The 27,550-nt window shown below is 47.5% G+C and overlaps 1 protein-coding gene across 9 annotated transcripts in view; it reads right to left on the bottom strand.

The window, feature by feature from the left end:
• The window catches only part of Smarca4 (SWI/SNF related, matrix associated, actin dependent regulator of chromatin, subfamily a, member 4), a 102,693-nt gene that overhangs the window by 21,415 nt on the left and 53,728 nt on the right, over nt 1-27,550 (bottom strand). For 4 of the 9 annotated variants that reach the window (XM_057766802.1, XM_057766801.1, XM_057766803.1 and 1 more), the window contains exons 15-29: nt 26,612-26,762; nt 22,928-23,091; nt 16,596-16,662; nt 15,571-15,681; nt 13,974-14,216; nt 11,996-12,109; nt 11,365-11,472; nt 10,263-10,349; nt 8,859-8,905; nt 7,403-7,569; nt 5,586-5,749; nt 2,845-3,072; nt 2,449-2,547; nt 2,103-2,180; nt 1,507-1,724 (exon numbers count right to left, since the gene is read on the bottom strand). In XM_057766802.1, the coding sequence (XP_057622785.1) occupies nt 1,507-1,724; nt 2,103-2,180; nt 2,449-2,547; nt 2,845-3,072; nt 5,586-5,749; nt 7,403-7,569; nt 8,859-8,905; nt 10,263-10,349; nt 11,365-11,472; nt 11,996-12,109; nt 13,974-14,216; nt 15,571-15,681; nt 16,596-16,662; nt 22,928-23,091; nt 26,612-26,762 (2,046 nt within the window). Of the gene's footprint in view, nt 1-1,505; nt 1,725-2,102; nt 2,181-2,448; nt 2,548-2,844; nt 3,073-5,585; nt 5,750-7,402; nt 7,570-8,858; nt 8,906-10,262; nt 10,350-11,364; nt 11,473-11,995; nt 12,110-13,973; nt 14,217-15,570; nt 15,682-16,595; nt 16,663-22,927; nt 23,092-26,611; nt 26,763-27,550 lie in introns of all 9 variants that reach the window. The other 5 variants (XM_057766810.1, XM_057766808.1, XM_057766806.1 and 2 more) reach the window with 3 other exon arrangements.

The following is a 27,550-nucleotide window of genomic DNA, read 5'->3' as shown; positions in this document are numbered from 1 at the left end:
TTCACACAGTAGAAAGTCAGAATTGCCTATCAAGTTGTCCTTTGACCTCTACACATGCCATGCCACCCCAATATACATATACACACATTTCAGATAAATAAATGTAAACATAATTTTAAAAAAGAGACCAGGTGGTGGTGGTACACACCTTTAATCTCAGTACTTGGGAGGCAGAGACAAGCCTCTGAGTTTGAGGCCAGCCTGGGTCTACAGTGAGTTCCCAGATAATAAGCTCTAAACAGAGAAACCCTGTCTTAGAAAAACAAAAAACCTTTTAAAAAGAGAAAGAGTAGGCACTACTGTGTGTTTATAAGGCCACCTACTCATGAGGCTGAGGCAGAAGGACTGTTTGAGCCCATGAGTTGGAAATCAGAACGGGCAACACAGTTAGAAAATTTTCTCAAAGGGGTAGGGGTGGGTGGTAAGGGACATGAATAGATAAATTTATGCAGAAGATACAGGAATGGGCAAGAAGCACACAAAACATACAACCAAGGCAAGAGATAAAAGATGTTAGTGAGGATGTGGTAAACCCAAGGACTGGCACATGTGTGGCTGGCCATCTCTTCTATCAATATCATTCCAAGCTACACACAAGAGACAAGAAGACAGGCCCACATATAGTTACCATATATCAACCAAAACAGCTCCTCAAATGAAGCAACACAAACACCAACCAATGATGGAAAGACAGCATGAGGAATTCTCCACAATGGCGCACACTACCCAGCCAGGGTTGTCCTGGAATTCTCCTTAATCCTCTTGTCTCAACCTCAGGATTATAGACCTGAGCCACCACACTGGCTTTCCTGCTGTGCTCTCTAGATGAGGTTCTTCTGAGTTCCCAGGCCCAGGCCACACAGCAGGGACACAGGGATCATGCTTCAATTGCCACCTTCCTAATCCTAAAGAGCTGCTTCCGGGCTGTGCTCACAACACGACTCCAGGGCTAGATTGTGAATCACAATTATTAGCTTACGCTCCTAATATCAAATGCCAGTCTTAATGCCAGACACTTGGGACTACTCAGCTATGTCCTCACTCACCATCTGCAACTACTGCTGCATGGACAGCTGCACCGCACCAGAAGGATGTTGCCCTGCCCTCTGTGTGCCTATGGGCGGTCAGCTCAGAAGCAGGCAGGGACTTGAAACCTCAGCCTTCTCCACAGTTGGACTATGAGCCCAGTTCCTGGCCACCTCCAGGTAAACTTGCTGACTATTTATCAGGTCTCTTATCAGTCAACCACATCAAGAGGCAAGTACCCACACTTGGAGAGCCCAGGAGAGCTGACGGCACGCTAGGGGCTGCACAGTGACAACAGCATGGCTCTTCCCTGTGGTAGCTATAGAGCTGGGAACTATAAAGGTCCTTAGAAGCCATGCAGTGGTCAATGTAGCCAACAATGTGGGAAGGCGCCAGCTGGGATGACCCAAGAAGGCCTGGCCTCTGCTCCCAGCCCTGCCTGGCATGGTCTGTGTCGCACAGCCCTCTCAGGCATGTACCTTGAGCCACTGCTTCTCTGTCAGTGAGTCACTGTAGTCCACCTCCTTGCGGTGGCGGGAACCACGGCCAAACATCTTCTCCTCTTCCTCCTCACATGTGAGCCGTTCTACCTCAGCATCATCCTTGATGATCCAAGATGGAAGCTCATCCTCTTCCATCAGGCGTGGCTTCCGCTTGGGGTTGCGGGCCTCTTCACGCCGGCGGTCCAAGTCCATGCGCTGTGATGTGGGGTGGTAGGTAGAAGGGTAGAAAGAAGTCAGCACAGTGATCAATAGCCCTCGGTGTGGGCCTCACGGGAACCAGCTCACTGCCTGCAGGCACACTAGGTGTTGAAGAGTTATCCGACAGTGATTCATTTTGGAGACTGACTGGACCTGGCTGCTACAGCAGACTGTTAAGAGGGAGCCTTTGGGCTAAGAGTCCAAAGGGTCTGAGGTCATATATAGAAATAGCAGTATAGTGTCCCTCACTATCCCTACAACATGAAGGTCAGCTGAAGTCGTAAGAAAGCTACAGAAGTAGGAACAGCAGCTCCAATAACTACAGGGATAGCACTATCATCACTGAGTCTGTGTGGTCTCAGCCCAGGTGCTCACCATGAAGAGGTCAAACTCTTCTTCATGCCGGGCAATCATCTGGTTGACGGTCTCATCATCAGGTACCTCATCTTCCTCCTACAAGATTGCAAAGCTTTAGTTTGACTGTGGTGGGGCTGGGCTGGGTGGTGGCCAGGCTCAGAGGTGAGCAGCGGTGTCCGTCCATAGGAATGAGCTGATGAGCTGGAGGTCCCAGGCTGGCTGCGGTGGAGGCTCCCACACGTCAGCAAGAGGCACACACATACACACACGCACACGCACGCTCTGTGGGGTCAGGCCCTTGCTGGCCAGTCTCAGCGAGAAGCCGAGAATTGAGTGGGCGTGGAGACTGAACTACCCCTCTCACCTTTAGAGGTGGCTCCTCCAAGTCGGGGTTGACGCCCGCTGGCGGAGGGGCAGTGTGGGCGAAGCTGGCACTGCCGCTGCCCGTGCTGCAGTGTCTGCTCTGTGGATAAATACAGGACTTCAGTCTCCAGGGCTGTCAATGCGGCGTCTGTCACCAGCAGTTTAGAAAAAAACCCACTTCGAAGGGAAAGCAAGTGCGCATCCTCTTTCTGCTCAGCCCACACTCCCTTTACTCCAAAGGGACGCAAAAAAAAAAAAAAAAAAAAAAAAACCAAAAACCAAAAAACCAAAAAACAACCAAAAACAAAAAAACAAGAGTGCAAAAAAGGTACAAAACTGAAAATGAAAGCCTCATGCATCCACCACTCACGCTGGGCCAGGATGGCACCACGCTCACCTCATCCTGCTCCTCATGCTCCAGGATGGCCTGCAGGAAGGCGCGCCGCTCATGGCTGGATGACTTCTGGTCAAACATGCCTGCCTGGATAACCTTCTGGTCCACATTCAGTTTGTATTTGGCAGCGGCCAGGATCTTCTCCTCCACACTATTCACGGTGCACAGACGGAGCACACGCACCTCATTCTGCTGCCCAATTCGATGGGCACGATCCTGTGCTTGCAGGTCCTTGAAAGAGGAGGTGGGTCAGTATGAGGAATTCTAGATATCATGTTTAGCACTGGCTTGCAGCTTCATGAGCCAGGAACCCAAGAATGGAACCTGTGATCTGTCCCTAGAGGCCTGGAGGAGCCCTGTTTAGCCCATAATAGCTGTCTACTTTCCTGAGACACAATAAATACTATCTTTTAAAAACAAACAAACAAACCAACAAACATACATCTATTTTAAGTGAGAGAGAGAGAGAGAAAAAGAGAGAATGTGTAACATATAAATACCCACTAGGCACAGAGGAGGGTGTCAGAGAACATAGAAATACTGTGTGCTACCTGACACAGATGCTGGGAACCAAACTCAGGTGCTCTGCAATTATATGCTCTTAATTGCTGGGCCACCTCTCCAGCCCGACAATTCTTTTTTAAAAAGTCACCCTAGGGTAACTCGTAGAGTAACACTCTTGAGCAGCCCTTGCAAAAGCTCCAAGGCATGGCCAATGTCACAGCTATGGGAATGGCACTTCTGGGCATTCTGGGTCTGGGGCAAACATTTTTGAGCCCCAGTACAGGCAGCACAGATGGGTACAGGAAATAGAGTAGTCAGCTCCTGACAGCATGGCAGTCAAGGCTGCAGTATTATTTCTGTCATTTCTAGCAGAGTAAGACTGCCTGCAATTCTCTTTGGGCCAGAAGCTGTGTGTGACAAGCTGGTTATCAACAAATTTTTCTCAATTAGAGACCACGACCATCAGAACAGAAGGGACTTGTTTGACAGTTGGCCCCCAGGTACAACAGGATGATGGCTGGCAAGAGTGGCCTTGATGATGTGCCCCTGGCTGGCCCTGAAGTGCCTCTGCTTGACTTCTGTTATTACCTGAGCATCTCTTAGGAATTGGCCCATCAGTAGCATCTGGGTGGAAACCACACTGACACTCACAGAAATGACAGAGTGACCACCTAGGCAATTTGAGCATCACATGGGTCATTTCTACTAGGTCTGTCAGGCTGTGGCAATGACATGCCACAGACTATCGATGGGAGGGAGTCATCTACACACAAGCAGCCTGCACGTGAATGGAATGCCTTATAACTACGGCAATCACTTATTTTCAGGGCTGATCTAACTAGAGCAGTGGTTCTCAACTTTCCTAATGCTTTAATCCTACTCTTTAATACAGATTCTTCATGGTGTAGTGACCCCTGACCATAAAATTATTTTCTTTTTTTTTTTTTAATATTTATTTATTTATTATGTATACAACGTTCCTTCCATGTAGCTTGCATGCCAGAAGAGGGCATCAGATCTCATTACAGATGGTTGTGAGCCACCATGTGGTTGCTGGGAATTGAACTCAGGACCTCTGGAAGAGCAGGCAGTGCTCTTAACCTCTGAGCCATCTCTCCAGCCCCATAAAATTATTTTCATTCCTACTTTATAACAGTAATTTTGCTACTGTTATGAATTATACTGTAAACTGTTTACAGATAATCTTAGGCGATCCCTGTGAAAGGGTTGTTTAACCCCTCCCCAAAGGGTCATGACTTGTTAAGAACCACAGGACTAAAGGGTCCTTGCAAAAGTGCCCCAAGAGGACAAAAAAGGCTCCCTAGGGGCTAATTAATGGTCACTGAATAAATAGACAGAAAATATAGACATCTGTCTGTTGAACTAGAGGATAATATAAATGTCTTGGAGCTCTTAGATTCTGCTGGGCACTTTGCAGCAGAGGCAACCGTCAAAAAGCTTTACATGTCTCCTCTGGAGCGGTGACAGACAATGATGGCCAAATGGGACAGGACCACACCACTACACATCAAACACATCACTATTGTGTGTGCCTGGTAGATGCAGAATGATGATGGGAATGGGGACTTCAGTTCACCTTACAGACTAGCATGTGCATTGCAAACTAAAACAACATAGTAAACCTATATGAGGAGACAGGGCGAATTTGTTACTCATCTTCAAAATGTCAAAAGTACGAACAGCACGCCCTGGCACCTTCTGACATGGGGCCCCCGAGCAAATGTGGCTAAGAAGCAAGAAGAGGTAATGAACAGAGCACAGAGCTTGCCCAGGTTTGGTTTTACTGAATGGGACTGCATGTGGGGTTCAGGACGGGTCTAGAAGGGCTGTGCCCCAGTGACAAGTAATCATCAGTCCTGTAGATGAGGCTGTTTTCCACCTTTTTATCAGTTGTGGAACCCAAGAACTGTATGGTAACTATAATGCTGTGTGTGGGGCCTGGAGACTAATGTGGGCTAGAGAAGAACTCTACCTCTGTGCTAGTTACTGCCCACATACATCCAGGAATAAAAACATGGAGACTAGAAAGAAAGTCCTCCTCAGGCAGGGTGCAAGGTCACTTCCACTTTGAGGAGCAGGAGGGGAATCTGCTTGGTTTGCTCCCTGACCACCATGGACCAGTGAATGTACTTCTCACAGCTCCCAGGTTAGGGAGAGCATTGGGGAGGAAGTGGACACTAAGAAAGGAGGAGTCCCCTCTCCACGGCCAGTGCCTTTACCTGGTGGGGATTCCAGTCACTGTCAAAGATGATCACAGTGTCAGCTGACTGCAGATTGAGGCCCAGCCCCCCGGCACGAGTACTGAGCAGGAAAATGAAGTACTCAGAGCCAGGCTCATTAAAGGTTTTCAGCAGCATGCCCCGGTCCTCTGCTTTTGTGGTTCCTGATAGGCACAGGAGAAGAGGGTCAGGAGGGTGACCAGGGGTGGGATATGCAAAGGAGCTTGTGCCCTGGCATCAGGAATGGTGTTGCAGGGGACAAGAGCCACAGCTATCCTCTACAGGGTGAAAGGATCAATCAGAGAAGGACTCGGAGGTACAGTGTATCATTACTGAATGTCATCATGCCTATCTCAGGAGATAAAAAAATGGGCCCCACAGGCCAGCCGTGCCCTGTATGACACGAGCCATTGGAAGAGGAAGATGATGACAGACTCCTGGGGCATCAGCTCCAGATGCAATGCCTCCTGACTCTTGTTCATGCTCTCTGTACGAGGACAGACATTAAGAGGCTGACAAGGTTGACACCATACCCTGACAAGGATCACAGTACCTCAGCATTAATGGCCTGGGGTGGTGGCATGAGCCACTAGCTACAGGACTGGCACTCACCCTTGACCTTCTTGCAGTCAGTTTGGCTGGCTTAAGAGGAAAAAAAATGTATGCACAAGAGCTGTGCCCACTGCAGCCTTCCTTAGGCTCCTAGCTAGCAAGGGGCTAATAGGCCTGCACCTCATACTCGCCACTCATAGAATAATAAAGAAGCCTGCCCTGTGGCGGCATTTCACTGCATTTTGGCCTTTCCCTGCTCTGCGGGAAGCTATGCTGCCTGTGGCCTTCACACTACATGCAGCACACACAGCTGAGATCAAATAGATAAAAGTCCTTACTCCTTGAGAGGACAGGGACCCACATATAGAAGGACCTGGTGCTTCACAAGGACAGGAGGGGGCAGCTAAAGAGGCCCAGTCATTCGGACCTCAGCAATGTTTGGCCAGCATTGAGATACATGAACACATAGAACAGGATGTTGGCTCAGCAAAGGTGGCCCTGGGATATTTTGAGGGGCTAGGGACAGGTGGGTGTGCAGTTCTAGTCAGCATGCTCTAAATGAGGCTCCACAGAGTCAGACAAAAAGATGAAACAACCAAGCTCAGGTTGGTGGTCCCTAAAACCTTAATAAATGCAGTAAAAAAGGTCCAGAGGATAAGGAGTGACAGCAACGGGAAGGGGGGCCGTCTACTGTGAGACACACCCAGCTCCTGAGCCCAATAAAGTCTCTGCAAGGATAACTGAAAGTTGCCAAGTCTGATTATTACTGAAGTTCCCAGGCTGACAGTGTGGGAAAGTAACTTCAGGGTCTCCCTGATCACTTGTTCTGTCAACAATATGGATGTCTTCCTCCCTGAAGCATGTCTTGGAGACCAGGGAAGGTGGAAAGACATATTGTGACAGCTAGTACACAGAGCATGTTGGGCAGTGTCTGACCTTGCCTGCAAGCAGGCCATGGTTCCATTGCAGCTGAGCCTCTGCTGGTGACACTGGGATGAGGCCAAGATGGAGGAGAGCATGCACTGGATGCAGCTCTACAGAGCCAGAATAGTGGTGCTCTTATGTTCATGCCCATGTGACAAAGGTTTATGTGACTTCTGCTGAAATGGGACCACTAGAACCCGCTGACACTGAACCAGCCCTGCAGTGAAGACTCCAGCGAACAGGAGTCTAAACAAATACCGTCATGTCAAAGCTGCTAGGATGTTGTTGGACTCAGAGTACTCACTGGAATGCATCTCTCAAGTAGATGGTCTTCCACTCACCATCAAGCCTGAGGTATTTGAAGCCACGGTATGCAAAGTAGTCTTCCATGATGGTCATGAGGGAGGTCATTTGGCAGAAGAGTAGCACTTTATGGTTGGTTGCACGGAGTTTGGGTAGAATTCTATCAAGAAGTTCAAATTTCCCTGAGGCACGGTACAGGTCCAATCTAGTGCATGGAAGAAAGAGGTGAAAACATAAAAATGGTCAGTCACACAAGTGTGAGCTCAACAATGGTGTATGTGGATTCTAGGTTGCCTAGGAGACTCAAGGACAAGGGAGGGGGTTTGCCCAGGCAGACCCACCCATAGCTACAGCTAAACTCAGGTCACGCTCAGTCAGGGCACGTCACTAGAGACCGTGTACATGTCATTTCACCAGGTCACAAGGAGAATAAAGTAAGTGTGATTAGATATGATGTTCAGAGGGCCAGGGAGTTGGTTCATGGGTAAAGTGTTTGTCTTGTAACCCTGCTGACCTGAGTTCCGTCCCTAGAACCCATGGAAAGGTAAAAAGAGAGAAATGGCTCCAGAAAGAAACAATGCTGAGGGTGGATACGAGCTGGAGTGGCTCCAAGGATGCTGGGTCTGCCACCCTCTGGTTAGAACAGCTCACAATAGGAACTGAACTCCAGACTAAAGAATCCCAGGATTCTCTCATTTCCTCTAGCTTTAGACATACGGAAACAGGCAGAGTGGCAAGGATAGTGGGACAGAACAGGATCTGAGATATACTATAAGACAAATGACATAAATACATACAGGTCCGTAGGACTTTTTGAAGCTAGGCCTGGTGGTGCATACCTGTAATTCCAGCTACAACACGAGAGTGTAAGACCAAAGACTGTAGAGGCCCTACCTCTAAATCAAGGGGGTCGAGCTAGCACATGATAATGAAGCATTTGCCCAGTATGGTGAGGCCCAAGACCTCTAGAGCAACAGCAAAGAGCACCAGTGCTCTTCTAATCCTATGTTTCGCCTTTACAGGCGAACAATGCAAGGCTGGAAATGTGGCCTCATCTTCAAGAATGTACACAACAAGGCTCTCAGTGACATTCTAGAGCTGGCATCCAGGGCTACCACTATGGACTGACAGAAGTGTGGTCTGGAAGCAAGCATGGTATCTGTATCATACCAATGATGCCAGCACCTGGAAGGCTGAGGCAGAAGGACTCCAACTCTTTCAGGAGGGAGATGATTAGGCATTCTGGGCTACACAGTTACATAGGCACCTAGACCACACATTGAAACCATATTCCAACAATCCAAAAGAAAGAGAAGTAGAGCCTGTGCCTAAGGTTACACTGTGGACAGCAGAGTCACTGTCTGGGGGCCAGTCTAATAGCACATTCTGCCTCTTACCAGATAAATGTTAATCACAGCAACAAAGCCACTGAACAAGACTACAAACCCCTCTGGGCAGACTGCTGCCCACCCCCAGAACTGGGAAGCTTCTCACCCTTGCACGATGCCGCCGGTGAACCCCAAGTGTTCAGAAAAGGATTCCTGCAACAGGACAAGAGATGGATCAGTGCCAAGGCAGGAAGGGGCTGCCCAGTCAAGCCCATAGTCCAAGCTGCTATTGCAGAGGACTGAGAGTTCACACTGGTGGTCACTGTGTCCTACAGGGGCACCGAGTCCAGATATGGATGTCGTTAGCCTCAGTGCACCAAATGCCAACCCTCGTGCTTTTCCTGTGATGGACAGGAGGACCACAGATATTCGGTCACCAATGTGAACACCTCAGACCACCCTGAAATGGAACTCCAAGGCATCATAGGTCTAGAGTGACCCTGAAACTGTACACCAAGAATACAAACACATGTGTGCTTTCTGGGAGCAAGAGTCCAGATTCTTCAAAAGCACAACTCATAATGACTGTGGATAGTGGCCACAGACTTGACTGGTGTCCATGGCAGCTTTTCATAACCAGGTGTGGGAAACCCTGGCAGAGATATGTGTAACCTCAGGAGTAGGAACACATATCCCAGAGAAGAAGTCTCCAAATCCACCTAAGAGGTGACTCAAGTGTGGAGCTTTAGAGACATTCATTTTTAGCCACGTGATGGGTTTGCTAAGCATGTGGTTACATGCATGACCGTTGGCAGCACAGACACATACATACATACATGCTAAACTCCAACAAAAAGAAAACTCAATGGAGAAAGATGTACAAAGAGTGGCTGGTGAGAATCTTAAGCCTTCTTTTTATTTTCTTTAGAGACAGAGTTTCTCTGTGTAGCCCTGGCTGTCCTAGAACTTACTCGGTAGACTCATCTTTGCCTCCTGAGTGCTGGGATTAAAGGTGTGTACCACCATGACTGGCTACCTTTATTCTGTTTTGTTTTGAGACAGGGTCTCTATACATAGCCCTGGTAGTTTTCAAATTCCCTATGTAGAACAGACTGTCTTTGAAATCATAGAGATCCACTTGCCTATGCCTCCTGAGTGCTAGGATTAAGAAGTGTGCCACTGTAACCAGTTCCTTAAGCTATTCTTAAGAACATCATAAGGTCCAAGGAGACATATGCCTTTGTCCCCAAAGCCCCTGCTGTACAAAGAGGACCTGAATTTGGATTCCTAGCACCTAGGTAGAAGCCAGATGTGGTGGCTGATGTGGGTAAGGTAGTGGAGGTAGAGGCAGATGGATCTGTGAAGCTCATTAGCTATTCCGTCTAGCCAACCAGTGAGCTCAAAGTTCAATAAAAATTACTATCTCAAAAACTAAGGCAGAGATTAGTAGAGGAAGACACTTGACATCAACCTGTGGCCTCTACATACACGCACACACATGCACACAGGCATTAGGGACAAGCAGCTCAGCTCTACCTCCATAAGCCGGGCCAATGGGCTGGAGCCTTACCTCGATATGCTGGAACATGTAGGGGTGGTTGCAGATCTTGCGAAGCTGCATGATAGTGTTCATCAGTGTCTTGGTGCCACCTTTGCCCTGCAGGGACACATGAAATGGTCCAAAATGGGGTCCTGCCTTTTGGTAAGATGAAGGAGGCAGGAGATTGGGGCAGGGTGGTAGGAGAAGGGCCCAGAACAAGCTGGACACTGGGAAGGAGGGAGCAGTGTTGTGTGGGGTCCCTGAGAAGTCCTAAGAGACTACCTGGCACATGGGATGATTGGAAGCAAATGTGGCAAATGGCTTAGGGCAAGCACAGGCACTTTGTACAGTTATAATGAGAAGGGAGTTATCCTCTATGTCAGGAAGGGAAGCAAGGAGTACAAATAAGAAAGGGGCTAAAAAACAGCCTGAGAGGGGCTGGAGAGATGGCTCAGAGGTTAAGAGCATGGACTGCTCTTCTGGAGGTCCTGAGTTCAATTCTCAGCAACCACATGGTGGCTCACAACCATCTGTATTGAGATCTGGTGCCCTCTTCTGGCCTGCAGGCATACAGGCTGAACACTGTGTACATAATAAATGAATAAATCTTAAAAAAAAAAAAAAGCCTGAGAGAACAAACAATAGAGACATATTGAAACTATGGTTGGGATGCAGGGTACAGACCAGAGGGATTGGTGCTTCCCTATGGGACAAGCCCAGATTTGTTTAGAGGTGGAAGAGGACACTCTGTGTGCCAACAAGAGAGGGTTGGCCTGCCCCCTCACTCTTTCCAGTGTCAGCACACCCTCAGCAATACCAAGAGGAAGGTCATGAAGATCACGACTGCTGAGGCAGTGGAGCTCCCTAGTAATATTCTAAATCTAGATCAGTGAGCCCCGTGTTTCCTATTGTCATGAGAAAGGCAGTGTCTCAAACAAGAGGAACTCCAGAAAGCAGTCCAGTGAGCATCCTCAAAAAACAACCAGTATAAAAGCTGTGACTGATTGACTGCCTGAGGGACCAGGGCCAGGACAGGCCTCTGGGCAGGATGCTCAATGCTCGGAATCCCATGGTGCTCTCGAACCACCCTCCCCTCCAAAGACAATCAGGGGAACAGGGACCTGGAACAAACCTTTTTGTCCTTCTCAGAGCCGTCAGTCAACAGCACACCTTTGGCCTGCATGTGACGGTAGAGCACACGTTGTAGGGCTGACATATCACATTTGATGACATATTCCACCTGTGGAACAAAGAGTACTCTTGAGGCCATACAATCTCAGACTGAGTCACCCGTATCACCAACTGGAGCCTTGTGACCAGCACTCTGATTAGGATATGGGGTTGAGAGAGGAACACCAATACTGGGGAGATTTGGAATGAAGAGAAGACAGACCAGATTCTGGGCCAAAATGGGTAAGCTGTTCACATTCTGGAGGGCTCTCCATAGCTTGCTAGAAAATAAAGGGTGAGGTGAACTAGACAGGCAAGCCAAGTACGGCTGCATGGAGCAGAGAGCCCATACCACTGGCAATGCTCAGTAGATCCAACCTAAGGCATGGGCTCTTGCTGTGGGCAGGAATCTGGGCATGCGTACAGCAAGCATGTGTGAGACAGGGCTCAGTTCTGACACACTGCCCTGGCTTTGCAGTAGTGTCAGTCACCACTCCACGCCTGGTGGAACAGGGCCAGGGAAGGAACACCTGATTGCCCCTACCCTAGAAATGCCCTGCAAATGGCACCCTGTGACTTCTGCCAACACCTACCTTTTCAGGTAGCTGGGCTTCAACTTCCTTCTTGAGCCGCCGCAGGAGGAAGGGCCGAAGCACCTTGTGCAGGCGACGGATAATGAGGATGGTCTCCTCTTCATTCAGGTCCACCTGGGTGCCAGACAGTAAATTACAACACTGTCTCCAGAAGAGGGAGGCAGGGCATGGGAAGGGGCAGCTGCATTACAAAAGCAGCTGGTACTTGTGCTGCTTTATACGAGGAGAAGCACCCTCTTCCTGGGAAAAATCTGCGGCCTTCGGTAATTTACGTATTGCGAAGAGCCAGGTACGATGCTCTCCTTATGCCTCCCCAACTCGAAGAACATACGTAGCAGCTGGCTGCGGGGGTCCCCCTAAGCTGTTACCAGCTTGTATTTACAACCACAACACTAGCTGACCAAGGCACTCCATGCAGGTCTGACCAGCGTCTAAGGCTGCTCTGACAGCAGGGCCACCCTTTCCCCTCTCAGTCTGAGATGAAGTGCTGAGTAAGAAATACTGTTTATCTAAGACACTGCTTTTTTTTCTATTCTGTGTGTGTGTGTGTGTGTGTGTGAGAGAGAGAGAGAGAGAGACAGAGACAGAGAGAGAGAGAGAGTTTTGTGTGTATGTGTGTGTGTGAGAGAGAGAGAGAGAGACAGAGACAGAGACAGAGAGAGAGTTTTGTGTGTGTGTGTGTGAGTTTTTTGTTTTGTTTTTTCGAGAAAGGATTTCTTGGTAGCTTTGGAGCCTATTCTAGAACTCACTCTGTAGACCAGGCTGGCCTAGAACTCACAGAAATCCATCTGTTTCTGACTTCTGAGTGTGTCACCATCACCCAGCTCAAGTCATCACTCTTCAGCTAAGATGATACATTGTTTAACACATAAAATGTTTTTGATTTACTTATTTGTGTGTGTGGTAGGGGGTGGGGTGGGGGGGTGGGAGATGCAGACCCCAAGGAGGTCAAAGTTGACTCTAATTCTACCTTGTGGGTTCTGGGACTCAAGCTTGGGTCATTAGGAATGGTGGCAAGTACCTTTAGTTGCTGAGCCATCTTGTTAGTCAGGGTTCCATTTTATTTATTTATTCATTTTTTTTAATGTATTAATTTAATTTTTGGGTTTTCAATAAAAGGTTTCCTCTGTATAGTCCTGACTGTCTTGAAACTTGCTCTGTAGAGATCAGGCTGGCCTCAACCTCAGAGATCCAGCTACCTGTCCACCACCAAGCCTCTCCTAGGAAAGAGAGACAACTGAGCTTTTCTGTTGCTCTCTGGTCATCCCTTTTAGAGCTTCCTCTTTGAGGAAAAGAAGTCCAGCTATAGATTTGGGCCCTGGCTCTGTAAAGGGCACTTCTGAGAAGAGGCTCTTTCATTATCTGGATTGGAAAGAACTTCAATTTCCCTTTCACAAGGCCTGTTGCCTCAGCATGTCTCCAGGGAGGATGGGGAACTTACAGATGAGAGCAAAGGATGCCTTTCTACAAGCTCAGACAGCCTTAAGAGGAATAGATGAGAGCTGCCATCAGCTTCTGGGTTTTGCCCAGGCTCACAGGCTAGTTGTTTAAGCCTTTCATAATGCATATGGCTTGCTTTAAAATCCACCAGCATCAGTGCTGTGGGCTAGCTTCTCAGATAAAGATGTGTCTTCACACAGATGACCTGCCCTCCCATATGAAGAGTATGACCTTTAGACTTAGTTCCACCTCATAGCAACTGGGAAAAATACTAGCTGTAGTGTTCTTTGTAAACAAGGTAAAATCAAAGCCACAGGTGTCTTAGCTAAATTTTCTGAGCTCTGTAATACCCTCACAGCAAGACCTGATTCTCACGGAAGCTCCACAGTCTCCACTGGGGCATTTGATTGCTGCTCCCCTGGAGACCTGGTGACTACAGAGGCTCTGTTGTTACGTGGCCAGAGGGCACATATAGTCAGTCTCAGGGTGGCCGAGCCTAGGCTCCTTAGGAGCCATTTTTTACCCCAGGCAAGCTCACCTTCTCTCCTGTCATGGCAAAGGGTGCATTGAACCACTGTTCGAAGGTGCTGCAGCTCTTGAAGATAGTGGGCAGCAGGAAGTTAAGCAGTGCCCAGAGCTCGGGTAGCTTGTTCTGCAATGGTGTGCCCGTAAGAAGCAGGCGCCGAGGGGCCACATAGTGTGTGTTGAGGACCTGTGTCAGCTTGCAGTGGTGGTTCTTCATGCGGTGGCCTTCATCCACAATCATGTACTTCCAGCGGATCTGCAAGGCCAACAGGAGGTAGAAAGAGGAGGTAGCAGAGTTGCCAAGTGACCAGCATGTCCAGCAGGAACCACAAGACACAGACTCCAGCACGTGAAGTGAGGACACATGGGTGAAGAGCTGAGATAAGGCTGTGCTATCAGGACAAAGAGCAAAAGTACTCTGGTTTTCAAACAATGACAGGAAATAGTGCTCAGCACCTCACCCTGCAATGGGGAGGCACCTGAACATTGGTCACAAGTAGCAATGCCCCTGCAGCAGGTGGCACACACACAACAAACAAATGCAGCTCCCAGGTAGGGGCAGTGCCAGACCTTTCCTCCCCAGAGTCTGACAGTGACTCCAAACTCCAAGGAAAGGGTTAGACAGAGTGAGATTTCAGGTAGGAGCCCTAGAAAAATTCCTGGCTATGTCTCTTATGACCACAATCAATTCCTCCTCTCATAACAAGCCTGTCCGAGGTACCATTTGAAGATACAGAAGCTCGGCATAGATATCAGTGTGAACCACTGACAGGATTGTCAGCTGTTTTTCAGGGCCTCAGGATTTGGTTTTGTACACTGGAGTTGGTGCCCTGTGGAAGGCCTATATGGTAAAAGAATGCAATGGGGCTAACTCTTTGGATCTTGATATACTCACCTGTCAGCCTAGGAACCCACAGTAAGTGCACACATTGCTAGCACTTTGCAAGGAAATCTGGCTATGGGTAGAGGTCCCATCCCCAAGTGAGTTCTTTAATACTTTCTGCTGGATTACCAGCTGTGGGGGCCCAGCCCTGTCTCCCCGGTCCACACTAGGAAAATAAGCTTGGACAGATAGAGATTGGGTAACTTCATGCCACTTACGGCGGTCAGTACATCAGACAGAGAGCCACAGCCACCCTGGACAGGGGCCCCACTCTAGCCCAATACATACCCACCACAGTGCTCACCCTCAATTGTTCCCCGCAGTGTCCACCAGACCCACAGTCAATTTTACTGGACAGCCAAGCCCCAGGGAGAGGCCCACTAGGACCACATACAAGGGTGGTCTTGTCTCAAGCCAATAGGACACTCAAGAAGGTCAGGGGATAAGTAAAGAGGCTCTCTGCCCAGAGATTGTGGGAGATGGGTGAGGGACACTTGTCCATGTTCTGTGGAGAATCCTGACCTGACCTAAGGCCTGCTTCGGATGTTGAAGGAGCCAGAGCATGGCTGTGCCCTACAAAAGCGCGCAGCAGCTGTGTTTTGCTCTATGTGCAGATGAAGCACTGAGGGATTCCTTGCAAGGAGCTATGACACAAGCATGCTATCAGGCATTAAGGGCATAGACAGACAGCCTGAGCTCTAGGCTGTATTTGGTGAGGATACGCTACCTTGGCCAGGATATGTTTGTCTTTGATGATATACTCATAGGTGGTCAATAAGACATTGAACTTTCCACTACGTAGCTGTGGGACGAAAGCTCGTCTTGCCGCTGGAGAGCCCTGTTGAGACAGGATGCAAACAATTTAGACTCCTGAAGAAGGAAGATGGCCCTTGTCAAAAGCAGCCAGGGACTGTGCTAAGCAAGACTGCTAGCCTGCTCTGATCCTGCATGTACAACACCAGCTGCAGGAGAGAAATGGACACGAGGCACCTTGGGAAACTGTGCTGCCTGCACAATCATCAGTCACATTCCTGGTGTCTGACCAATTCCCCTCTTCCTTGGTCCAGAATTTAGGCCCCTAACCTGGGAGATAGGTCCTTTCCTTCACATGGCAACAGCCACTATAACCACTTCACCCTGCTCCCTACTGCCTAGTCCTTCCTCATTTCTAGAACCCAGTCTCCTCCATGACTTCCTTCGTAACACATCAAGCTATAACATACAACACCACAGGCACAGGACAGAGTCCATGGCAGAAGTAAACAGTGCTATGCTATGGTGGACTGGTGCCCCTTCAGTCTAAGTTTCCAATGCCCACACCTGAGTTTGGCATGAAGTTAGGCAGAGAGTCAGGCACAGGCCTGCCTAGGTACCCAGGACACTTATCATCATGCCACATCAACGATCTATGTTCGTTCTGCTCCCATATACAAAAGGGTTTTAACCAGAGTTCTGGTGAAGACAACTCTTCAGTGAATGTATCCATGTCCGTTATATATGCTGAAACCATGTTTCACATGCTCCACAAATGGAATATTTAATTTTGACTTAAAAAAAAAGCATCTATGTCACAAAATAAGTTAACATACATTCTGCATTACCACTAAGACCATGTGAGCATCAAATAAGCACCAAGCCCGGGAGCCTTGTGCCTCTAACGCATAATGGCTTCTTTTTGCGCTCCTTCACCATCCCTGCCCATGGCTGTGTCTCCTAACAAGTTGGAAGACACCATTTCGGTCTGTGACATACCTTGTAGGAAACCTTTGCCACTGAGGGGGCCCACTTGTCAAATTCATATGCCCAGTTTGACAGCGTCCTGAAGGGAAAAGAAGGGACAGTCAACTTCTACTAGATGAGGCCACAGAGAAACCAACAGGCCTTGTATTCAGAACTATCATAGCAAACTCAACGTGTCCCGTGGGAGCTTTGTGCACAGGACTGGGGAAGAGTCGGGTGGCAGCAGCCAGAGAGAAAAGACACTGGGTCCCAAATGGGAAGAACAGATACACACAAAGATACGGTGCTGGGAAGCTTACCCAGGGCAGAGCCAGGAGTAGGTCTTAGGGAGCCAGCCCTGTCTCCAGTGGGTGTATACGGGCCTCTTGGTGAATGAATATGTGAGACACTACAGATTTGCTGCAGCCAGGGACTGTGGTTTAACACAAGGAAATACAGGAGACATAATGATCCTGCCACCAACTTAGACCAAAAATAGAAGCTATAGATGATCCTGTCCCAGGAGGGGAAAAGCAAAAGCAAAGGGTAAGCAGACCACAAATACAGGGGAGGGGACAGAACCAAGACCTTTCCTCAGGACAGACCTGAGAGCCTTCTTTCTTGGGGAATCCTAGGAGGTTGAGCAGGAGAGAGAAATGGCTGAGGAGTTCAAGAAAGAGCCTGTGCCCCATTTTCGATTTTCCTAACAGAAACTCCATTCCTATGATTTCCAGCGACTGCCTAAATTCCATCTAATGAGAGTTCAAGATGCTGAGGTCTCATTGGCATAGGTTTACCTTAGCTGGACTATGCTACTGAGGCCCTGACTCTGCAACCTACGTGAGAAGAAGGGACAGTGCAGTCACTTTGCAGCCCTAAGGCTGCAGCCTACAGACAGCTCTCACGACACAAGTGTGAATGAAAAGAACACTTAAGGGCAGTGGTGGTGCATGCCTTTAAACCTAGCACCCGGGAGGCAAAGAGGCAGTCTGGTCTACAAAGTGAGTTCCTGGACAGCCAGGGTTACAGAAAAATCCTGCCTCAAAAGAACAAACATGTTGTGAGCAGGGGAGCCTGTCCCCAGTAATCATTTGACATGTGGCGGCATGGGTGGAGGAGAGATGCTACCACCATACCTGGGACAGGTGGAAGAAGACCTAGCCAGCTGAAGCGCTCAAGAGAGTGGCCCTTGTACCTGGACTGGGTAACACAGTGAGCTAGCCCTGATGACACTACATCAGTGGTATGGGAGAGATGACCCTGAAGGCACGGAGACAGAACTAGCCCTGCCCCTTGCTCACTGCTACAAGGAGTGAAGTAGCCAGGACAATGCTGGAGAGCTCACCCTGGTGGTGAGGACAGGGGCGAACTGGTGTGCTGATCAACCTTGTAGCTGCCTAGGCACAGGACCTGGGTTATGACTTGGCCTGTTCCAACATCCAGCCAATCTATGATCTGCTGGAGCACGTGAAGGGGCCTGACCTGCAGACCCAAAGCTACAGGATCTACACAACACAGGCAGGGAAACAAGAAGATATCTGTGAAGAGTCCTAGTGAAGGCCCAACCACCAACAGTGTAATAGAAATCAGAGCTCTTAAACCAGACAAATTACTCTATGCAATGAATACTTGCAAGTAAAGATATATGGACAAAAGGGTTTATTGTGTGACTCACTGTTTCCATGACAAGATTATTATTATTATTATTATTATTATTATTATTATTATTATTATTATTATTGTTGTTGTTGTTGTTGTTGTTGTTTTTGAGACAGGGTTTCTCTGTATAACAGTTTTGGCAGTCCTGGAACTCACTTCATAGAATAGACTGGCCTCGAACTCACAGAGATCCACCAGTTTCTGCCCCCCAAGTTCTGGGATTAAAGGTGTGCACCAGCACCGCTCAGCCATGACGAGATTTTCAACTTGTTCTCCCCTTAAATTTTGTTTTAATGGAAATGGCTGAATGGGGGGAGGATAGTTGCAAATGGATGGGGAAATGAATGGGATCAAGATGCATGATGTAAAAAACACCAAACTTAAAAAAAAGATAGATAGATGATAGATAGATAGATAGATAGATAGATAGATAGATAGATAGACAGACAGATAGGCAGGCAGGCAGGCAGGCAGGCAGATGACAGACGGACAGGCAGGCAGGCAGGCAAGCAGATAGATGAAACTTGAAAAGTGAGGAGAGGCTAGAGGGGCTAGCCTGCATTTTCACATTTACTGTTTGTTGGACATTTGTTTGTTTTGTGAGACAGGTTTTTTTTTTTTGTGTAGCTCTGGAACTTGCTCAGGCTTCACCGAGACTGCAGAGTGCTGGGATTAAATCACCACCAAACAAACTAACAACAAAAACAACAAGACCCCAACCAACTAACCAACCAATCAAACAAACAAGCAAAGTTAAAAACACTTCGGAACCTGGATGTCTGGTAGTACTGGGAGCCATTGGGCCAACTGCATGCCCCTTAGGGAATACTAGTGGCTGAACTACTAAGGTCTTCCTGCTATTGCAAAGCATGATGGAAGTCGAAGAAAGGCACAAAGAGATGGAAGGCTTGAGAGGCACGGAGACCTGCAGTAGGAGGGAAAAAACCGGCATGTCACGAGGAGCCTGGGGATCAGGACACATACAGAAATGTAAGAAAGGCAAGGAACACAAATGTAAACAGCAGCGCAGAGGCAGGTTGGGACAGCTGGATATACACTCCAAGGTATAGGAAGTGTGTCTAGCCAGAAGGAGGTGGGATGAAGAGCATGAACATGCCTGGACAGGAACCACAAGACTGGAGGTCAATTCAGAAACACACCCACCAAGGAGGCAGCAAGGAGCTCCTGAAAGGTGGCAGTACAGTGCTCTGGTGATTTGAATGACAATGGACCCACAAGCTATGCTTGAATATTCAGACTCAGTAGCTTAGAACTGTTTAGGAAGGATTAGGAGGTGTGGCTGAAAGAGGTAGGTCACTAAGGGGCTGGAGAGATGGCTCAGCAGTTAAGAGCACTGGCTATTCTTCCAGGACCCAGGTTCAATTCCCAGCACCCACATGACAGTTCACAATTGTTTGTAACTTCAATTCCAGGGGAATCTGATGCCTTCACACCAATGCACTTAAAATAAAAGTTAAATAATTAAAAAAAAAAGTGTGTCACTGGAGGTGAATTTTGAGATTACAAAAGCCAGTATCTCGGTCTCACGCTTGTGGATTAGTATGTGAGCTCTCAGGTGTTGATGGGACCACGCTTTGCTGCCACCACTAACTCTCGGAAATCCTATGCCAAGCTAAATGTTTTCTTTAATAAACTGTCTTGGTCACAGCAACAGTAAAGTAACAAAGACAGGTTTTCATTACAAGCTGTGAGCCTCAGATAAAGCAGCTGCCCTGAAGTGGGAAGCAGCTATTTACTGCAACTATCAGAGACTCGCAAGTCAGGAGGAGCCAGGAGAGTGGTCTCCTATACCTATCGCTATAGGCAATTTTAAGGTAGTATCATTTAGGTGTTGGGAACTGAACTCTGGTCTCTGGAAGAAAAATCAAACACTATTAATCCCTGAGTTGTTTCACCATCCCCTTTTGTTTTTCTTGAAACAGGGTCTCATTCTATATCACAGACAAGTCTGGAATATCATGCAGCCCAGGTTGGCCTCAAACTTGCAATAATTTTCCTGCCTCAGTCTCATGAGTGAGTACACAGTATGATTTCAAATACTGAGGCTCCTTAGGGAATGAGCTGATCCAGAATTGGGACAGGAAATGAAAAGAGGAACCAGGGGAAATCAGCTAGGACAAAGAACAAGAAATATTCTAATACCAGGCGGGGCCTGCTAAAAGGATAGGAAAGTCAACTAAGAGAAGTCAAATCTGAACAACTGGAAAAACAAGAGAAATGAATCAGTGTTAATGTACAGACCAAAGCATCAAATAAACACTCCTGTCCTCACTGAAAATAAATGGAGTGGCAAAAGGGAAGAAATCAGAATGCTGCTTGCGACATCCACCTTGAACAGCTCCATATCCACAGCCTTGAGCATCCAACACAACAAATTAGTAGAGCTGGGCTTGGTGGGGCATGCCTTTAATTCCAGTACTACGGAAGCAGAGGCCAAGGGTCTCTGGGTTTGAAGCCAGTCAGGTCTACAGAGTGAGTTCCAGGACAGCCAGGGTTACATATAGAGAAACCCTGCCATGAATAACAGAAAAACAACAGAGTAGTAGAGAAACCACAAGCACTCAGGAGTGTTCCTGCCTGAACGGCATGGTCAGGATTGCAATGGGCATGATGTGGGCAACATAGACAGGAGGGAAACTGAGGGTACTTCACTTCCACAGTCATGGGCATAGTCTAGCAATGGAAAATTTCAAACCCACCATGAGGACGAAGGAGAAACCAATGAAATACACATGCATGCAGGACACTTGCCTAGCATTCTGAAAATCTGGCTCCACACCCAGCACCTCTAACAAAAAGTAGTGCAGAGGCAGTCAGGAAGTTGAGGCAGAATCTTGAGCTCAAGGCCAGTCTGCGATACATCAGTCTATCTTATAATAAATGACAATAAAAATGTATCAAAGTTCGAATTATGGAAATATGGATGAACTATGACAGGTCAGAAGCATGGAGCCCTAATAACTGAGCCTGGACCAAGTCACAAACATTAAGAGAAAACTGGTGGAAGTGACTGAGGTTAGAGTGCACTCTGGGGCGCCATGCCAGTGGTGGCCCTCAACTGTGACTGAGCCTGAGGAAAAAGGGGTACTGAGAGGTAAGTGTGAGGGCCTCTCAGTGAGTCTGTGACTACGGTCACCCACCACCAGAACAAAAGGATGAAATTTCATGAAAGGAATTAAGCAAATGGAGAAAGAGGCAGCTCTTCCTAGTGGAGAAGTACAATAAGCACTTGAAGAAGGAATCACTTCTGGAACAGCTCTTGGAACAATCACTGCTGGCAGGACTCATACTGTGCCTGCCGTGATGTCTGCAGCATCAGAGGAAATGGGGCATTAGCTCGAGCCTGGTGGCTACCACTAGACATTTAACTAACAACAAAGGGAAATACTCAGCATGATAGTGAAAGCGCCTGGAAGGTACCTGGAAGCTGGGTCCCCCGTGGAAAAACACAACCCCCAGAGACTTCAGATAAACCCTAACCAAGAGATAAACTTTCTGTCCAAGTCCCAAAAATGACAAGTTTGTGAAGAACTAAGATTTGAGACTAGTGACTCTGGATGAACATATGATTGAGGTACACTACTTGTTTGCTTCCCAAATGCTAAGACCTGAATAATCACATAGAAACTATATTAATTACAACACTGCTTGGCCAGAAGCTTAGGCTTCTTATTAACTAACTCTTACATCTTAAATTAAACCATTTCTATCAATCTATATATTGCCACAAGGCTGTGGCCTACTGGTAAGGTTGCTAAGTTTCCAATGTGTCCTCCTTCATGTCCTTCTACATGGCTTCTCTGTCTGTCTGTCTGTCGGTCTGTCTCTTCTCTCTCTCCTGACTTCCCACCTGGCTTTACTCTGCTAAGCCATTGGCCCAAATAGTTTTATTCATTAACCAATGGTATTAAAAACATATTCGCAGCACACAGAGGGGGTCCCACATCATATGGTGGTGGTGCTCAAGGGCTGCACTCTAGAATGAGGCCAGTCACAGAAAGACAACAGAATCAGACTATCTGCCTAGGCCAGGGACTGATTCAGGGTCAGAGTGTAACACAGGCTGGGCCAACGAGATCTAGCCCAAGGGAGGGTTGAGGCAGATGAACTGCTTTAAGCCATCCGATTTCCAGCATGCTGAAACCAAGAAATGGTGAGTGGGAGACTGCAGAACAGCAAAACGTATGCATGGGCACCTGTGTTGTATACGCCAAGCTGAGATGTACCGGAAGAGGACACTTGACCCTACACAGGGCACAATGCGTATAAGAGAGTACAAAAGCTTTTGCTTAAGAGTCAAAAGTAGCCCTACCATTCCCCCAAGAGGAGCAAGGAGCCACTGAAGAAATCTAAGAGCTGATCCATGGGGTTTGGGTGGGCTCCCCACACCTGCCCTCAGTCAGAGGCAGACAGCAATGGGCTGGTGTGTCTCCCAAACAGATGTACTGCAGCCCTCACACTCAGAACTCAGACGTGACTGAAACAGGGTCTTGTCCTAGTCTGGACCTAAGAGACAACCATGTAAAGACTGACAGAAGGTGGCCACGATGTGAAGACAGCTGCAAGAAGGCCACAGAGAAGCTCCAGACCAACCCCATGCCACACTTGGGACAATCCACTTCTATCCTGCAGGAAAGAAACCCCTGCTGCACCCGGACTGCGACCAGAGTCAAGGTCATACATACGAGAGAGGCACAATGATGAGGAAGGGCCCGTTGATGCGCTTGTGCTCCATGAGGTATGTGATGAGCGCGATGGTTTGGATGGTCTTTCCCAGCCCCATCTCATCAGCCAGGATGCCATTCAGGTTGTTGTTATAGAGGGACACCAGCCACTCTAAGCCCTTGATCTGTAAGGGCAGAAATGTGAGGACCATGTTCACACAACAAATACGCCACCTGTAGCTCCTCTTCAAGGCACTCTCCCGTGGACGCCCAATTTCCTGCTGTGCTCACCCAGCCACACTTATTGTGAAAGTGCAGGGACTATGCTGAAGATGGTTATGATATTTTTTGTTTTACTTACTTACTTACTTATTTATTTATTTTTTTTTTAAATTTATTTATTATGTATACAATATTCTGTCTGTGTGTATGCCTGCTGGCCAGAAGAGGGCACCAGACCCCTTTACAGGTGGTTGTGAGCCACCATGTGGTTGCTGGGAATTGAACTCAGGACCTTTGGAAGAGCAGGCAATGCTCTTAACCTCTGAGCCATCTCTCCAGCCCCATTACTTATTTATTTTTGAGATAGGGTTTCACTGTGTAACAGCCCTGGGTGTCCTTCAACTCACTCTGTAGACCGAGCCAGTGTCGAACTCCCAGAGATTCACCTCCTCTACCTCCTGAGAGTTGGGATGAAAGGCGTGCACCATCACTGCCCAGCTATTTATTTTTTAAGTGGAAGTTATCTCAGCATTTACTGCCACCTGACAATAATATAAGAGCTATCAAAAGAATAAGACTGTTTCATTCTGTGCTTTATACCACTGCTGCCTCCCCCATGTCTTACTACTCTATCACTGCTAGCTAGAACATGCCGTGTCTGTCACAGGCTCTCCTGTCAGCATGATTCAACTCAGTTGCTTTCTTGCCTTTGTTGTAGACTGAATCTCTTTTGCATCATGTATTATATTCATGCAAACTTTTTCAACTGTCCATAAAGCACGCCTGAATCCCAGATCTCCGTTACACGTATCTGAAGATGAGGCTGGTAGCTGCACAATTACATTCAGGCCCTGGCCAAGGCACGCCATGGTAGAAGTCACAGAGACCACACGAATGAGATGCTACCTCAGGAATGGATCTATTAATAAATGAATTCTGTTTAGACGTATGTCATTATTTTAAGTGTATGAGTATTTGCCTGTATGTATGTATGTATGTATGTATGTATGTAGCATCATGTGTGCCTGGTGCTTGTGAAGGACAGAAGAGGATATTAGATCCCCCAAAACTGGAAGTAGATTTGAGCCACAGAGTGGGTGCTGGGAATCAAACTGAGGTCCTTTACAAGAATAACAACTGCTCTTCACCAATTGAGCCATCTCTTCACCTCTAAATACTTTAGGACAGGATTAGGAAAGAGAAGCTCAGAAGTAAGACGTGCTCAAGAGTGGGCAAGGAGACCTCAAGGACTCTTTAGTGTGGGCAAAGGTGACCTAAAACTTCTGCTTTGAATGTGTGTGATGTATAGATCATGTATGAATTCATAGTATGTATGTGGAAGCCAGACACTGCTTATCAGTGTTCTCTGTCACTTGCAGCTTCCTCAATATTTATAAGATAGGATCGCTCACTGAACTCAGAACTTTATGATTTGGCAAGACTGGCAAGTCAGCTTGCCCTGGATATGATGTCATCATCATCTTTTCTTTTAGTTCTTCAAGACAGGGTTTCTCTGTGTAGCTCTGGTTGCCCTAGAAAAGCTCTGTAGACCAGGTTGGCCTTGAACTCACAGAGATCCACCTGCCTCAGCCTGCTGAGAGCTGGGATTAAAGGCGTGCACCACGACCACTGGCCTAATCCTCATTTTTAAGTAGCAAGTGCTTTATCGACTCAGCCATGCCCCTAGCCCACTACCTAAAACCTTCTCATTCTCAGGAGTGTGGTGGGGTTTGCACATATATATAGTGGACTAAGAGCGAATGGCTGGCTCTCAACAGCCAGCAGCACTGCCTGCACAGAACAATGGACCACACAGAAAAGCCTGCCACTCCATGGGATACTTCAGTGCTTCAGAGGAGTGTGAGATGGAAACATCAGATGACCAATGACTGCCTAAATGTTACTGTGATGTTAGTAACGATAGGAAGGTTGAAGAGGTGATCAAGAGATACACTGCTTGCCTACTCACACAAGTCCATGGGTTCCAGGCCCAGCCCCACACACAAAAATTTATTGCATGGATGTATTAACACATGTGTGCACTTGTGTGTCAAAGAACAACTTGAAGAAATTATGCTTCTACCATGAGAGTGTAAGGGATTGTACTGAGGCCACCAGGTCTGGCAACAGGCATCATCATGTACCGAACAATCTTGCAGCCTCCTCCCAGATGCTTTAATTTTTTCTTCTTTATTTTTGTTTTAAAATTTGAGACAGGATCCCACTGTGTATCTCTGGCTGGTCTGAAGCTCATTATGTAGATAAGGCTAGCCTTACATTTACAAAGATCTACCTGCCTCAGTCTCCCAAGTGCTGGGATTAAAGATTTCATTTTTGGTTTTTCAAGACAGGGTTTCTCTGTAGCTTTGGAGCCTGTCCTGGAACTAGCTCTTGTAGATGAGGCTGGCCTCGAACTCACAGAGATCCGCCTGCCTCTGCCTCCCGAGTGCTGGGATTAAAGGTGTGTGCCACCACCACCCGGCTCGCAGATATTTCTTTGTGTGTGTGTGTGTGTTTTGAGAGAGTGTAGCTTTGCCTTACTAGAACTAGAGCTATAGAAAAGCCTGGTCATAAACTCAAAGAGCTCTGCAAACCTCTGCCTTCTGAGTGCTGGATGGGACTAAGGGTGTGCACTAAGGCACTGCATAGGCTTTTTTTTTTTTTTAATAGAGGATTTTTCAAAGTATGGGAGCTTTCCAACTGAATATAACATAAGGAAAAAAGTTTGGACTTTTTTTTTTTTACACATTAGGCAGGACCGGGGCAACTTGCAATGCTATTAATTAATTACACTGGCCTGTGGTGTTCCAGTGAATGCTGATTTGCCTCTGGAAGCTACACAGGCATAGAGTCTAAGAGTTCTCCTAGGGAAAGTGGGCAAGAACAGAGGCCACAACCAAACAAAAACAGGAAGATAAAATCTTTGGATGGAGTGAATATGGCTCCCTTTTAGCATCTCAAGAGATGAGACTACTCTCAGATATAAAAAGAGAATTTCCCAGCCAGGCTGGTCTTCTCGCCTTTATAGAAAACCCTCCCACGATAAGGACCATTCCTCTGCTCCCAGAACAAAGTCCTGCTCGGAGGTCCAGATGATTATGGGTCTTGAAGTGTGACGCAGAGCATCCACATGAGGCCCATCCCGCATTGAAAGGCTAAGTCCTTTGTGCACATAATGCTCCTCTGCCTGGAGCACCTGTGGTATACTCAAGTTTTATACCTTCTGGCAGCTAACCTTTCTGACCATAGCTGCTTTAGACCAGGAAACTATCTGGGTTTAGTGCTATACATCTTTCATTAGGCAGAAGCAGATGGATCTCTGTTGAGTTTGAAGCCAGAGTGATTTACAGCATGAGTTCCAAGCCAGCCTGACACACAGTGAGACAAACCCTGTTTCTGAGAATACAAAACTTGTGGTTCTTCAGGAAAAGTGAGTGTTGCCTAAGTATAGCCACCCGTCATCCCTGCTGCCTCCTGCCTTACCTGGTACTGTTTGAGGACACCGTTGACCATGAGGGCTGACTGCTTGTCCACTCTCTCTGTGACAGCATGGGCCACAGCATAGTAGGACTGCAGACCACGAGCAAGGGCCTGGGACACACCGTACTCATCATCCACATCTTGCTTGGCATTCCTGGAGGGGACACAAGCTGTGTGAAGATACACACTCCTTTCTGTGATAATATATTTATTTCCAATAGCTTCAATTAGCTGCCTCTGTCTGTGACTTATGGACTACACTGCGAGAAACACAGAGGTGGGAATCACAGTAAAACTAGCAGCTGATCCCAACCCAAGGACCAGATGATCGCCTCTGACTGACACAGGCTAGTGAAGGTCTGCCACTCACCACGACAGGAGGTACTGGTGCTTAGGAGCAGCTGCTCACAGAACCAGCACTTTGTACCTGTGTGCTTTTGAGATCCAACCTGAACTCACCTTGCTGCTGCTGCTTACACCCATCTTTATCTTCTTGAGACAGGGTCTCAGTATATGGCTCTAGCCGGCCTTCAATTTGTCATCCTCCTGCCTAAGTCTCCCATTTCAGAACTGGTTCATGAATTCTTTTTCTTCATTTTACATTCTGAGGTTTGAAGGGACCATTTATTTGTATGAAGGATATGCACGAGCCATCACATACACGTGGAAGTCAGAGACAGCTCAATCCTTCCAAATTCCGGTTACCAGGACTAACACCAAGGACCATTACCAGTCATCTCACTGGTCCTTCACTTTTCTTCTTCTTCTACTTTTTCTTTTCTTTTTTTTTAAAGACAGGGTCTCACTATTGTAGCCTTGGCCAGCCTGAAACTAGCTACATATACCATGTTGGCCTTGAACTTGGTGCAATCCTGCCTCCGGAGTGTTGGCATTACATGCATCCAGTTCATTCCTGGCTCAATAAATTCTTTTTCTTTTTTT

This window comes from Chionomys nivalis, chromosome 4 (assembly GCF_950005125.1).
Source record: "Chionomys nivalis chromosome 4, mChiNiv1.1, whole genome shotgun sequence".
In the NCBI taxonomy this organism is placed as follows: domain Eukaryota; kingdom Metazoa; phylum Chordata; class Mammalia; order Rodentia; family Cricetidae; genus Chionomys; species Chionomys nivalis.
Note: the sequence above shows the minus strand (reverse complement) of the source record. Positions and strands in the feature narration are given on the sequence as shown.